The sequence below is a fragment of the Dermacentor albipictus genome, chromosome 3 (genome assembly GCF_038994185.2).
Source record: "Dermacentor albipictus isolate Rhodes 1998 colony chromosome 3, USDA_Dalb.pri_finalv2, whole genome shotgun sequence".
NCBI classification, from domain to species: Eukaryota; Metazoa; Arthropoda; class Arachnida; order Ixodida; family Ixodidae; genus Dermacentor; species Dermacentor albipictus.
In genome coordinates this window covers 25,120,252-25,133,947 of record NC_091823.1, presented here as the reverse complement: position 1 = coordinate 25,133,947, position 13,696 = coordinate 25,120,252, and the positions used below count along the sequence as shown (strand labels likewise).

The 13,696-nt window shown below is 46.7% G+C and overlaps 1 protein-coding gene across 3 annotated transcripts; it reads left to right on the top strand.

Annotated features, from left to right (window-relative positions):
* Positions 1–9,722: 9,722 nt before the first annotated feature.
* Positions 9,723–12,974, top strand: LOC135903918 (perilipin-5-like). 3 transcript variants are annotated; one of them, XM_065434385.2, is made up of 5 exons: positions 9,723–10,212; positions 11,083–11,199; positions 11,760–11,981; positions 12,586–12,723; positions 12,817–12,974. In XM_065434385.2, exons 1-4 carry the CDS (start codon positions 9,817–9,819, stop codon positions 12,658–12,660), a joined length of 810 nt encoding a protein of 269 aa, XP_065290457.1. In that variant the 5' UTR covers positions 9,723–9,816; the 3' UTR covers positions 12,661–12,723; positions 12,817–12,974. The 3 variants fall into 3 exon arrangements, with proteins under 3 accessions (XP_065290457.1, XP_065290458.1, XP_065290455.1); XM_065434386.2 differs by having other exon boundaries at positions 9,724–10,212; positions 11,083–11,220; positions 12,619–12,723; XM_065434383.2 differs by having other exon boundaries at positions 9,725–10,212; positions 11,083–11,220.
* The last annotated feature ends 722 nt before the right edge of the window (positions 12,975–13,696 follow it).

Below are 13,696 nucleotides of genomic sequence, written 5' to 3'. Positions count from 1 at the left end.
TATAGGTCGCAGCCTCGTTCATAGTCCACGACAGTTGAGGGGGAAAAATGTGTGCGCCAGCACGTTGGTGTCATGGCATAGCGCTGGCGCCAATCAGCGAAACATAAGGAACAGTGGACGCTTAAGGAGATTAGCATATAAACGTTACCCATGCATCGCAACTTACGCCTACACTCTAAAAACAGTTGCACCCTTTGGGGTGTATATCAGTCCCACAACTAATCGTCATCTGTCTTGCCCGCGTTTCCTTTCTTTAACGCTGCGAGCCCGGTACTTCCCAGTCACGAACGACATGCGCGTTATCAGTGTGACGCAGCATTCTCGACAGGAAAGTAGCGAGCGCCGGGTTTTCAAGAAAGGAAACGCAAGCTAGGCAGATGACGATTATTGTTGTGGGACAAATATACACCCCAAAGGGTGCAAACAGTTTTTAGAGTGTACGTCGTAGCATGCGTTACCGCCGTTTAAGCACGCAAAACCGTCCCGGGAGTGGCCGAGTCCTGATTCGCTCAAGCGCGCAAAAGCAAGCTTCGCTCCTCGGCACGGTCGAAGGGTGAATATTCCACGGAAGTCTTGGCATGACACGCCGGATATTTCGGGCACTTCTGGAGCAACGCAGCGGGCCGCACCTACCCTATACACGCCGCGAGAGAGACGGTCGAGTCGCACCAACTCTCCAGAGAGATGCGTGGGTCCTTTGCACTTAATTAGTCAGCGTTGAGACTGCGAAATGAAGTGCCACCTTCTTTCCGGCAGATTGCGAACGGCGAGGTGGTGCTACTGAGTGGGTCAGCTTCCGTCGAGCGTGCAGACGCCTGACTCTTACCGCGGAGTCACGTGGCTTAGGAGCGACAGCTGCGTGTGACTCGCCTCACACCGGCCGGAGAGAAACTACAGCGATGGCAGAGTGGAAATTTCGGGACCCTCCGTCGCTCGTATTCAGAGCACCATTCATTCGGCTTCTTCACGCTCGGCGAACCTCTCGTGCCTTGAGAAAGTATGGGTCGAAAATACGGCAATTTCAATTATTTTGCCGTCATTCACTCGGTGTCGTTAGGTGCCAAGCTTTCGTAATTTCGGCGGATGTCGGGTGCAAGGAGCTCAGACCTCTTTCCGCCTCTCTTTATGGAGCTGAAGAGCTTTCTACTTCTTATCTTGTCTTTTTTTTTAAAGAAATTGATCTCTCTAGTGTTTTATATTCCTAGTCGAGATATCCTTTATAATTTGCTAGCGAGAACGAAATAAAGAAAATTATTCCAGGGCTAAGGTATTCTGGTGCTACGCGTTTATTTCGCGCCATCTGCAATTCCATTTGCGCGATTTATACTGTGCTGAAACGGCATGCGCAGCTTGCTGAATGGCTGCAGGAGTCCCCTTGTGTCACGTAGATATAATTTCGTTCCTTTCATATGAGACAAATCAACAAAAGTAGCAAACTGTCACAGCGCAGCTCGTTCTGTGATGAAGCCGAAATAGTTGATAAATAATTTTTAACCTTAAATAAAAGAGAACGCCAAATCTTAACCATAGATTACATAGATATAATTTTTCAGCACACGTCTTAAAATAATAAATGATAACTTGGTACAACTGCGAAATTTTAATGGAATGGGAGAAGTGCATGAGTCGATGCCGTGGCGAATATGGTGATATTTAGTGTGTTTGTTTTGTTCCGTTTAGCTGATTGTGCTGCAGGGACCGCAATTACATTTTGTTTTTGTTACTAAATCAATTTAGCGAATCTCAGTTCTCACTCGCTTCTCTGCAAACTAAAGAGTGTTTACTTCTGCGGGATTGTAAAGAAATTCAAATTGCTCTTCAACAATTTATATTTGTTAAAGTCCCACATAAATTTTATTTCCTCTATATCACACATTCATTGAATCGCGCTGAAAGAAGAGAGATAGAAAAAAATTAATGATAAGAAATTGCAGCGAGGTCTGTTTGAGCTCCACTCCTAGCCCACCTACTCCATAGGAAAGCTGAAAAAAAAGTTATGGTGAAGATTAGCAGCTGTAAGAGAGGTAACAGCACCGCGCCCTGACTGCCAGTAATGTTATGCGCTTTGTGCCATCGTTACACTTTTAACACAGAAAAAGAACGTGTTATATGTACGACGAACAAGCTATTCGTATTATTTTTACCTACAGCGTAATTTGCTCCGTGCTTACAGCTTTACTGCTGCTCTAGAAGCAACGGAATAAGAGCAAATGTAAGAACGGATAAGCAGACTGCGTCACTCCGGAGCTGTCTCCTCGCTGTTTCAGAGGCTAACGACGCTCTCTCTGTTGCAGCTTCCAAGAAAATGTTCCGAGTCATTCATGTGAGATGAGCCTTACTAATCACCAGAGCTCCATCGGCACTGGCTGTCGTCACATAAAGGACAGCACTTGTGAGTAAAAGGAAGAAGTAACTAAAGGTCAGTTCGTTGTTCTTTCCTTTTCTATATAGGTCTAGGCCTTATGGGACACACATTGAGGCTGCTAATGGGAAGTAAACGTTATTTCTGCACTGTCACTTTTACGTTCACTTTATCGTCGCCTTCTGGTAAAACTCCTTGAAAAGAAAATGCAGTCTCAGCGGGTCTGCATTCGTAGTGTCGTCGTAGATGTAGACAAAGCTAAGCCGGCCGAGCTTCGTACAAGTCCTTAGCAAGACGGAATATTTCGAAATGGCACGAAGTTCACGTGAAGAAAAGCGCACGTCAGCTGGACATTCTTTAGTTGCGATACTTTTCTACTAATGATTTTCAAATAAAGCATGTAGCAACGCAGGCAGCGCAGTTTCAGTGCAAAACTATTATGTCATAGCTGTATCGAAAAGGGGCTGCACAAGCTCTAGGCAGACGTGCTCGTTAGACTGCGTATACTTGCTGGCAGCAAAGCGGACGCGAAGTAAGCCGTCGCGGCCGGCTGTTATAGACTATGGAAAATGTAAATGCATGCCCCAGTTCTTGTTCTTGAGCCACGAAATTGAGCATTCGAGTTTGGCGTTGGGTTGCTGAGTTGAGGTCGTGGGTTTGAGCCCGGCCGTGGCGGCCGCATTTCGATGAGTGCGAAACGCAAAAAAAGAAAAACGCTCTCATAATTAGATTTAACTTATTGATAAGCCTATAATACGCACTTTTCTGTCTCTTTCGTATACCTTATCGGCAAGGAAGTCGCTTCGCATAGTGGAACTCGCGAGTCCCACTTTGCGAAGCGAGTTCAGAAAGTTCTTTCCGACGGGACAGCAACGGACCAACGTAATCGAGTGACGTTCGTAGCGGCGACGTGGAGCTTATCGCATTACGATTTCCCTTTCCGCGACTCCAAGGCACAAATCGCATTTCTGCGCGCATCGTGCCTCCCGTCCATATTTGGCGCCGCCTCGTGTGGCGCGGCATACGTGCCCTTCGCCTTCGTACTTGATACATAGAGTAATATGCTTGATCTACCACTGATCGGGCCGTTCCAGCAGCCCAATGGGCGCGCCTCATCGATGCTCAGCGTGTCCGAGCGGTAATCGTACCCAAGGTTTAAACATATGCGGCTGCGCCATAGACCAGGGCCCGTGTTTACAAGAATCCCTTATGATAGATAGGCTCGTAAGGGAAAATTTCAGCCGATCCCGATGGTGGACAGATCAATATCGAAAGCGGCCGGCCACTTCGAATGATAACGTATCAACAGAAAGCTGCGTGAACTCGGGCCCGGAATCTTTTACGAGCGCTGTCGCGCACTTGCTTAAAGAAAGCAACCACGTCGGAGCAGCCCGCGCTTGCGCAGCGGGCTTGATTACTAGGCAGCTGAAGACAGTTAGCAAAACAGACAGTCGCTGATAGTTAGCAAGCAAAACAAAGCAAAGCAATGCAATGCAAAACAAAACAAAACAAAAACAAACGAACAAAGAGCTGTGATTAGAGATTCTGCGCTGTGCATCTGGATATCTTTTGCCACTTGCCTGCCGTCATCGTCATAGTAGTAATCCAAACCGAACAAAACAAATGTATCGTTGAATTACTTTACTCCCAAAGAAAATTGCAATGCGGGCTTACATTTACGCCTCTAAACCAGTTCCTTATATCGACACTTTGCCCATTTGTCATGACCTTAGGTACGTGCACAACCGCGGCCGCATGCCACTTGCATAGTTTTTTTTTGGGTTAAACTATTTTTCTAGTTATGAAAGGATAAGTGGACGCCGGATTAAATTTGACTCTTCTTTCGTATAAAACACTCTAACTGCTTAAGCATATGAAGCTGTTCTAACAAAAAAAAAGAAAATTGGGGCTTTACGCACGAGCCAAAACCACCATTCGAATATGAGGTCCGCCATTGTGAGGAACTCCGGATTAATTTCGACCACGTGTAGTTCTTTAACGTGCACACAATGCACGGTACAAGGGCGTTTTTTGCATTTCAGCCCCATTTAAATGCAGCCGCCGTAGTTCGTGATTCGATCTCGCGCCGGCAGGCTTAGTACGAAACTGTTCTGTCTGGAATACCTAAGCCTGTTCGGGGAATATACACTTGGAAACTGTTGCTTGGTGTACGTGTGCACGCAGCCACAAGCCTTAAGGAACGAAGTTTGCCACAACCTATTTCGATCTCTGTGTAGTTACTCGAAGTAGGGAGGAACCTTGTGCTTCATCGCATTGGTCGAATTTCTGCTTTTTTCTTTTAGCCGCTGTAGCTTGAAGAGGTAGGCGTACACATCTTGTAGTGCTGAATAAATAGGTAAATAACTAAATAAATAAATAAATAAAGAAGAAACCGTTGGTTGGTAGGATACGGATCTTTAATCGTTATCACGGAATGGGAGGGGGGCGTCGTTTTGCTGAAACCCCTTTAGAGGCCGTCGAAGAATATAAGGTACCAATCAGACGTGCAGGAAAAATGATTATGCTTACTTACATTTTTTTCCTTCTCTTCTTTCTTTATTTCGCGTAGACGTTTAGAGGAAAGATTATTTTGGACACAGAAAAAGTGCCTTCAGTGTCTTAAATGCTCAGTACCATCCTTGCTTGGATTGTTGCCAATCAGGAAGCGAATGGATACCAGCTTATACCCAGATTTAATACGTCGAGGCTTTAACGACTTTCCGGAAGTGAAGCACCATGTCCTTGTCGACAAATGTTTGTTTATTTTTTTTTATCTTTTGCCCTTGTGGACCGGTTAATTCGGGCGCTTTAAATTTTCTTCGCCTATCAGAAAAAATTACAGCGTCTCTTAAGATCTCTGTTAAGAGGTGAACGGCGAGAGCCTACTCTTCCTCCTCATATCATTCGTCTCTTTTTCTTTGCCTCTTCTCTTTCTCGTCTTTCCTTTAGTCATTACTGCTCACTACTAAGCATATTTAATTATTTGTAATCAGTTGTGGTCATGATAAGCCATCGTTAGACTTGTTGGTCATATCCTAGTGATTAGTAGTCATTACCAGTCATTTCAGTCATTATTAGTCATTACTGGTCATTACTAAGCATTTTTAGTCATTTCTAATGGATTGTAGTCGTTACAAGTTGTTGTTAGACATATAGGTTATTTCGTAGCCATTATTAGCCATTACAAATCATTTCAGTCATTATTAGTCATTATTGCTCACTACTAAGCATTTTAGTCATTTATAATCAACTGGGGTCATCACAAGCCATCGTTAGTCATGTTGGTGGTATCAAAGTCACCAGTAGTCATTACAAGTCATTTCAGTCATTATTAGTGACTACTGGTCATTACTAAGCGCTCTTAGTCATTTCTAATCAATTGTAGCCGTTACAATTTGTCGTTAGACATATTGGTCATATTGTAGTCATAAGATGTCATTACAAGTCATTTCAGTCATTATTAGTCATTACTGCTCTCTAGTAAGCATATTTAGTAATTTGTAATCAATTGGGGTAATTACAAGCCGTCGTTAGACACATTGGCCAATTTGTAGTCATTAATAGTCATTACAAGTCATTAGTAGACATTTTAGTCATTACTACTCATTTACTACTAGACATTCTTAGTCATTTCTAATCAATTGTGGTCATTACAAGCCGTCGTTAGACATATTGGTCATTTCGGAGTCATTACAAGTCATAAGTAGTCATCATTAGTCATTACTAGTCATTATTAACCTCTACCAATCTTCATTATAACGTTATCATTCACTAACTATCACTATCAATCATTTTTTTATTCTTTAATCTGTCTTTAATCTATCTTCCTATGGCGTGATGGCGCTTCGGAGGACACTCCAGTGGTCAAGTCTGCTGACACAAACTTCACCATGAGCCTAGAAATAAGCCCTTTCGCCTTAATAATTTCTGCTTCAGACGAAGGAAATATTGTAACGGTGCTTGACACTGTTTCTTTCCTGAATAAGAGGCTTCAGTAATACCAGCTTCACACTTACAAATTAAACTGGTTCATTTGTTTCTAGAACAGCGCTAAAACGAAGATGTAAGTGAGACGTTACTAAAAATACCAATATGATTACCTCGATAATCTTTCACACAATCTTTTTTCCACTATGAAAACAAGAGTCCGACAGATTTCATTCTGGCCACCAGGCCCCGCTCCTTCCTCGAAGAGGATATTTAAATCAAAATTCATTCGTCAGCCAGTGGCCAACCGACAGACCATCGTTAAGAAGCTTGACTTGCACGAAACTGAAAGCGTTGCTAGTGACGTCCATGTAAAGTAACACGGCCTCGTCAGTCGCGCCAGGTCATTGCGCAGGACTAGTGGTCGTAGATAACAGTGATTTTCGTAATCGGATGACCTGTGTATATACACGCAGCGTGAGCGGCTCGAGTGATCCAGGGACTGCGTGGGTCAGGAGTCGCGGTGCGCAACGTGTATCGTCTATACGGCGGCAGAGCTTTGCCGAATCGGGTGGGCGGCCATCCGGGGTCATGTCGCAGGCTGGCGATATTGGCGTGCCACACGGCGCCGCATATACAGCCAATATTCGCGAGAGGAGGCGGTATTCTCGGTGGATCCCGGCGGGCGACTCTCCCGGCGCGGCGCGCGCTTTGCCTGCGCCACGACTCGATCTCGTTGCGGGGGCCTTGTTTCACTCCGCCGAATATTCTTCCTGTTTGGACGTGCATGTCTTGCTTGTTTTCTTCACGTGCAAGCCACTGCAGACAGTGGCGTGTCGGAGCACGTCAAGGCGCAGGAAATGCAGCGCAAGATCACGCCGCGTTACACGTAGACTCCGTGCATCTGGGAACGACTCGCACGCTAATGACATACTGCACGTTCTGCTTTAGCGCACGAGTTTACGTGCGGCACATGCGGTGGTCTCTCTCTCTCTCAACTGTTTCTGTAGACACTATCGAGCACAACTATCGGGCACAACATGTTCCACGTAACTTGAGCCAAACTTTAAAGATGTGCGAGCGCCACATAGCTGGACAGAACCAAGGTAATGTTGGTTGCCGTCACTTGGAGATACTCATTATTTTTTGTATTCCGCCTAATTACATAATACGTAATTTGTATTAATTAATTATCTTCTGAAATATTATATTTTAATGAAATGTATCAATGGGAATATTTTAGAGCAACATGACAAACTTCCGATACAGCTTTCTGTTGTGCATTAGGTGCTACATAAAGGTGTTTTTTTTTCAAGCACGAAAGAAGCCCGCGAATACGCGTATAGTTCTTGACTGACATCCGACAGAAGAAAATATATAGAGACAGGGATAAGGCACAAAGAAAAAAAGCAAGATTCATTTTGGTGTCATACCAACAAGCCCTTCACCGTGACGCACGAATACGCCGCATGCACGACTAGAAGGTGTGAAGGCAACATTGAAAATCACGCGCTTTTTTCATCATCATCCTGGTTACGCCCACTGCAGGGCAAAGGCCTCTCCCATACTTCTCCAACAACCCCGGTCATGTACTGGGGACTGAGGGGCCGGGGTTTGATTGTTGTGTTCATAATAGGAAGTTGTGGCCAAGTACTGCACCAGGGTGGCCAATCCTGCTCTGGTGAGGGAGTGCGTTACCGGTTCTGGTCACCGGGGTCAGGCCACACTCCAGGCCTGTTTGTGCAATTTTATCAACACGCGGATTTTTTTTTTATCCGGTGAAAAATTGCCGGCACCGGCATTCGAGCCACGGACCTCTTGCACGTGAGGCGGGTGTTGTATACCTCTACGCCACCGCTGCAGTTTACTGCTTCTGTTTCACTTTTACGGAAATATGTTTTCTTCACTGCCAGAATAACTGAGAGAACCCGTGTGTTATTATATTATCGCGTTTGCTTCGCAGAGGGCATCATCGTCACTTTATCTTTTTCGTTTGTTCCTGATCCCCTCAACGCGTGTGTTTTGCAAGCTCTGCCGTCGCGCATGGTATGTCATCGCGCCGCGTCATCCAGCACTATAGTCCTCGCTTGGCACTCGGGGTCGAAGTCGGTTCCACAAACGCTGCTTGGAAGTGGCTTTTTTCAACTTTGTTTTGCACTGCGATTGATTGCTTAATTGCAAGAGGTGCTGTTCCCATCGCAATAATGCAATCGATTTAAAAAAGTGCAAGAAGTTTATAGCCCTCCCCCCCCCCTCCCGCGCTTTTTTTTTTTGGCGGTGCTTGGCATTAAAAACGCTGACGTTGCACGAGTGGTGCATTTAGCGAGAAAAGAAACGTGGCTGCAATGAACAGCTGTCGCCAGATAGGAGAGGAACTATCTTGTTGTTACGAACCTCGGGCGTGTCTTATTGCTCCTGTCGGCACATGCTTACGTTCTTAACTGCAACGTTGAATGGGGATGTCATAAACAACAACAACAACAACTAGTTGTCTTTGTTCCGTGAATTATGATGAGAAGTGCGTCGCATGTCGCTAGTGCCATTTACAAACGCTGCAACGCCACAATACTATCGCGAAATACATCTGCTGAGAAACGCTTTTGTGGTAAAAGTTTAAATTCCAACATTGTGAGAGAAATCTTGCGTCGCGCTTAACCCATCACGGAATTCACGTACGCGCTGTAGGGGTTGGGGGACGGACTCCGGGATGAAAACCCAAACTTGGGAGGGTTTATTCTACATTATTTACAAGGAGGTGAGCGACAAGTAACAGTCGTACAGTCATTACGGGCCGGCAGCAACTCGGACGCTGCGGCCCGCGGCAAGACGTTCGAGAGAGGTGAATCAGGGAATCAGGGACTGTCCCAGAATCTCTGGAAGGCTTCTTATAAGCCCTTCGAGCACTGTAAGTCACGTCATGTTTGACCAATGGGAGAGTCCGCTCCGATGACGCCACTTTCAGCCAATGGTAGGCGCCCGTGTCGCGGTGTCACACCTGGCGGCTCTCTGCGGTCTTGCCTCGCAGACTTGCAATGCACTTCTTCTAATGAGGAGAAGGGGGGTGGGGGTGGGGATTGAGCTCCATTGTCCCAGGGCCCCTTCTAATCCCGGCGGCACACGACCTGGGGGCCGCAAACTTGTTTGCACGTGTCTCCTCTGGAATGCGCTTTCCTGCTTCTGCATTCCTCAATTAGCTGTGCTGCAATCCGATGTGGTCTGGGGAACTCGAAGTAATCGCAGGAAACAGCTCCATATCTAACAGCGCGCATCCAGATGTTATTGACGCAGTCGCAGCAAAGTACCGCCTGGCGATAGTCTCACACGTATTTTGTTTAACAAGGTGACGACGTCTTGAGTGATAACACTTCGCATTTTTGATACTGTTTTTTATATTTTGGTGTTGAAGTTGTAGTATAAAATGATAAACGAGGTATACGAGCTGCTGATTCCTTTTGAACAAGCGTGAGGGCTGCGGAAGATAGAGCAGAAATATATCTTAAGCGAGGGCAACGTTTCCAGCAGTTGCGATGGCAGCAGCAAATCCGAATCGCGCAGCCGGCGATGGCGCCGCGAATCAGCAGCTGCATTTGGTCGAGCGACTGGCCTCTGTCCCTTTGGTGGCCGGAGTGTTCGACGTAGTCTCGCAGCGTTACGCCGCAATCAAGGCGCGGTCACCGTTGCTCTCGGCGGCTCTGTCGGCATCTGAAAACGCGGCTGCCACCGCTGTTGGATGCTGCGAACGTGTGCTGCGTGTGGCACTGGGTCCGCAGCTGGAGCACGCGGACGCGCTTGCCTGTCGGGGCATCGAGAAGCTGGAGCAGCGCTGTCCGGCCGTCCTGCGCCGGCCCGAAGAAATTGCCGCAGACGTGGTCGCCTTTGGTCGCCGGAAGGTCGTGCAAGTGCGGCGTTGCGCTCATGAGCAGGTAATGCTTCACGCCATGCAATATAACCTGAGGTAATCAGTTGCCCTTAAAGCTGCTCCGATGTGCGTCTCGGGTTTGTGGTTGTCGTCACTGACGTTACTCGACGGTTTGTCGTGTAGTGTACAGTTTATGGCGGAAAACTGTCTACGCTGGCGAAAACTGCCGCTTTCGAGAGTACCATATTTTACGATTTTCCACTTCTTTTGTGTGTCACTGAGCTTAAATTCTAGCCTTACTCGGTTACTCTTTTTCTTATTATTTCATTTATTTTATTTCTTCAGAACCCCTGTCGAAATACTCGTGTTTGGTTCAAATGCCAAAGATCCATTACAGCTAAACTGGGGCACAGAAATAGTGGATTTTGAGACTGCATACACGCGTATAAGCTTAGCAATGGCGTAAATTACTATCAGAAGAAATTGCCTTCAATGCCAATAAACGTAGCCCCTCGGCGAAGCAGCTGTAGCGGCGTTCTGCGGCTCTCCTCACGGTCATTTTTCCACTGCGGCAGCCACATCCATCGTAGGCGGTATGCTACAGTGGTCGAACGCTGAGGTAAGATTTCGGTGGACGCTCAGTGTCCCATGTAGTCAAAATTACATCTCCGCTATGAAGCATCTGATAGCCCTCGTGCAAGACGGAGCATAAACATGCTGAACGACCATGCTGGCTCAACCATATATAGATGACCACGTTTTTCTGTGGTCTTGTAAAGCAGGGCCGTTTTTCAATATATCGATGCTTCACCAACTACTCTGAATTCTCACTATTGTGGTACGTTAAAGCTTGACAATTATTGCATTCACCAGCACCGCGGCTAGTGCAGCATACACTTCAAACTATGCACTGACACAGTATTGACTCTCGCAGGTAGAGCGGACTCGCAGGGTCATCGGGCATGCAGTCCACGCGGCCACTCATCCTGCTGCCGTCGTGGAACGTGTGCGCGATCACGTATCGCAGCGTCTCCACCCCGCCTTCAACGAGGTAGACGAGATCCTCGACTTGGTAGGCTGCCTGGCTGTCTTATGTCTTTAGCCCTGGTGTTACTAACTTAACAACGCCGTAAATCTGTAGCACCGTTCAATTTTAAGCGTGATGCAGGCCTATTCTCGTCTGCTACAAGTAGTTATCTCTTCCTCTGCGGTCATTCTATTTGCTTCATGTATTCCACATAACTTTTTCCACTTGTATAATATAGCGTTTCGCTTGACTGTTCTTTCTGAACGCTGTCGGCAAAGCTTACTCCAGCTTATGCAGCTCATTTGCACCAGTATTAGTCACTCGTCATCCTCGCCATAGTTAACGATACTCGCCAGTGAAGCTACTGCCGTGTTCACAAAGTAAATTTCTTTAGCAAAAGCTGCTCTGTCAGGCACTGCACCCTACTTCACCCTTCTCTTATTCGAAGAGGCCCGTGCCTCCCCTATAGGAGCACTTGAGCGACTTCAATCTAATGGAAATGCGCACGAGTGTAGGTGTCTGCCGACGGTCTTAGCGAAGGCGTCACGTAAGTGTCGTCCGTGATTTTGTTTCTGATGTTTCAGTGGATCTCTGCTCACGACCCAGCCCACGATGTCGCTCGCAACAGCCTGGCCGTTTCCCACACTTTTAGCGAGTTGGTTTTCATCACACTGCACAAATTCCGCACCGCAGCAGCGCTACAGTTCGCTTGCGAACGCGCAGCCGTTGAGCACATCTTGTGGGCGGCCTGTGGGCGCTTTCAGCGCTGCCTGCGCAAAACTCCTTCTCGCTCTCAGCCAGCTCAGGTAAGCACCATTACTTTTCTCTCGGGGACGAAGAAGCTCCATTCGCATGCTATTTGGTGAACAAATGAAAGGCCTTCGTGCCTGTTTCTTCGCGTCCAAAATTATGTAACCATAAATTCCGCCGAGACCGCCATACTTGCAGGCATGGACGTTCACTGTTTTCCCACTTCCCCTTAATTAAGCAACCTCTATATGCGGAACTTCACCAGATTTATCGTGGCTCGCACCTCCAGAACAGCAAGAAAAAGAAATCAAGTTCCTTGGTAGCTTCTACTAGCCAGCTGCCCTGAACAATGGCTGAGCAAGAGTGCAATTGCTCATTTTTCAAATGCTTTGTATCCGTGCTATTTGTGTTGATTTTACGCGTGTACAAATGCGATTTTTTTCTGTATATGCGTTCCAGTCTTCCTATAAGCCCTAAATGGGATGACAGTATAAATAACCTAAATAAACAAGTAAATAACTGTTGCTCAAACATTTCCCTAACGTTAGTTTGTACGTATTTTCTGTTTCTGTGTCGTATATGGCGTAAACACAAATTGGAAGGCCCCCAACTATCCCCGCTTCATCGGCCTTTTCAAATAAGTAAATACACTTTTCGCAGACTCTTATCGACCACGTCATCGCCGCTTCGCAGCATGCTCTACTGGCTTTCCTCCTGATCGCCCACACTGCTTGATGTTCTTACATCTCTCTTCGCGCCGATGTCGTGAAATTTTACCGTCCCTGCACTGCAGCGCCTGTAAGTATTGCAACTATCCACCATGACCGTTGCAACTTCAGGATCTCGCTCACTTGCTGAGTCTCTCGTATCCCTCTTTACACCCCGATGCAGAAGAGCCGCTGGTTGCCGTCAGCCTCCACCGCTTCGACATTTCAGCAGACTCAAGACCCGACCGAAGATTCTTACCGTAGCCAGGATTAGTTGTCCTGTAGCCAGTTTATCCCTGTTTCGCCAACAATAAACATTGCACCCAGACGTTCTTAACCGAACGAGTTCGCTTTATTTTATACCCATTCTGACGCACTCAACTTCACCAACCCCTCCCTTCCTAAACTTATTTCTTGCAGGAGTATTTGCCCCAAGGCATAAGTGGAATAAAAGAAAATCAAATGAAAGCTTTTAACAGGTTGTGCAAGACCTGCTGCAATGTTTCTGCAACGTTCCTCTGTCGGCCGACCCCCGTGGTCGTCGCCAAGCGCTGGGCACGAGCTGAACAAGTCCGGCAAAAGGCGTGCCCCGGTGACTCCCGAGAAACGTGCTAGCGGCTTGCCGCAATGCAGACATTATACGCGCGCACACGAACACGCACGCGCACACGCACACACCATCCATCACCGGGTTCTATTGCGTATCGTTATAAAGCAGGGACAGCGACATCTGAGGACTTGTTAGGTATCAAACAACCTCTACGACGCACACAAGACTCGCGCCATTAGATAACATGCGGGAAATGTGGTTTGACAGTGCACGGGCTGCGCTCGTTTTATCCGATTATCGAGGCATTCGGATTGCACCGTACTGAAAGATGTGTAAGCTCACTAGGGTTGAGGATTGGGAGAGTTGGCATTGGTGTAAGCGTTGCATTAATGCCTTTTACAAAGGAAAATAATTGAATAGATCGGAACGCATGATAAAAAATAAAAACATCTTTAGCACACATATCTCCGAGGGAAGTGAGCTCTTTCTTTCTATTCTTCGTCCTTTTGTTGTC

Excerpts from the sequence above, each read along its gene's own strand:
- LOC135903918 (XM_065434383.2), top strand. The coding sequence starts at position 9,817 with ATGGCAGCAGCAAATCCGAATCGCGCAGCCGGCGATGGCGCCGCGAAT. Across the intron at positions 11,221-11,759 it reads TAGACGAGATCCTCGACTTG|TGGATCTCTGCTCACGACCC; the intron begins GTAGGCTGCCTG and ends CTGATGTTTCAG. Across the intron at positions 11,982-12,585 it reads CTCGCTCTCAGCCAGCTCAG|ACTCTTATCGACCACGTCAT; the intron begins GTAAGCACCATT and ends CACTTTTCGCAG.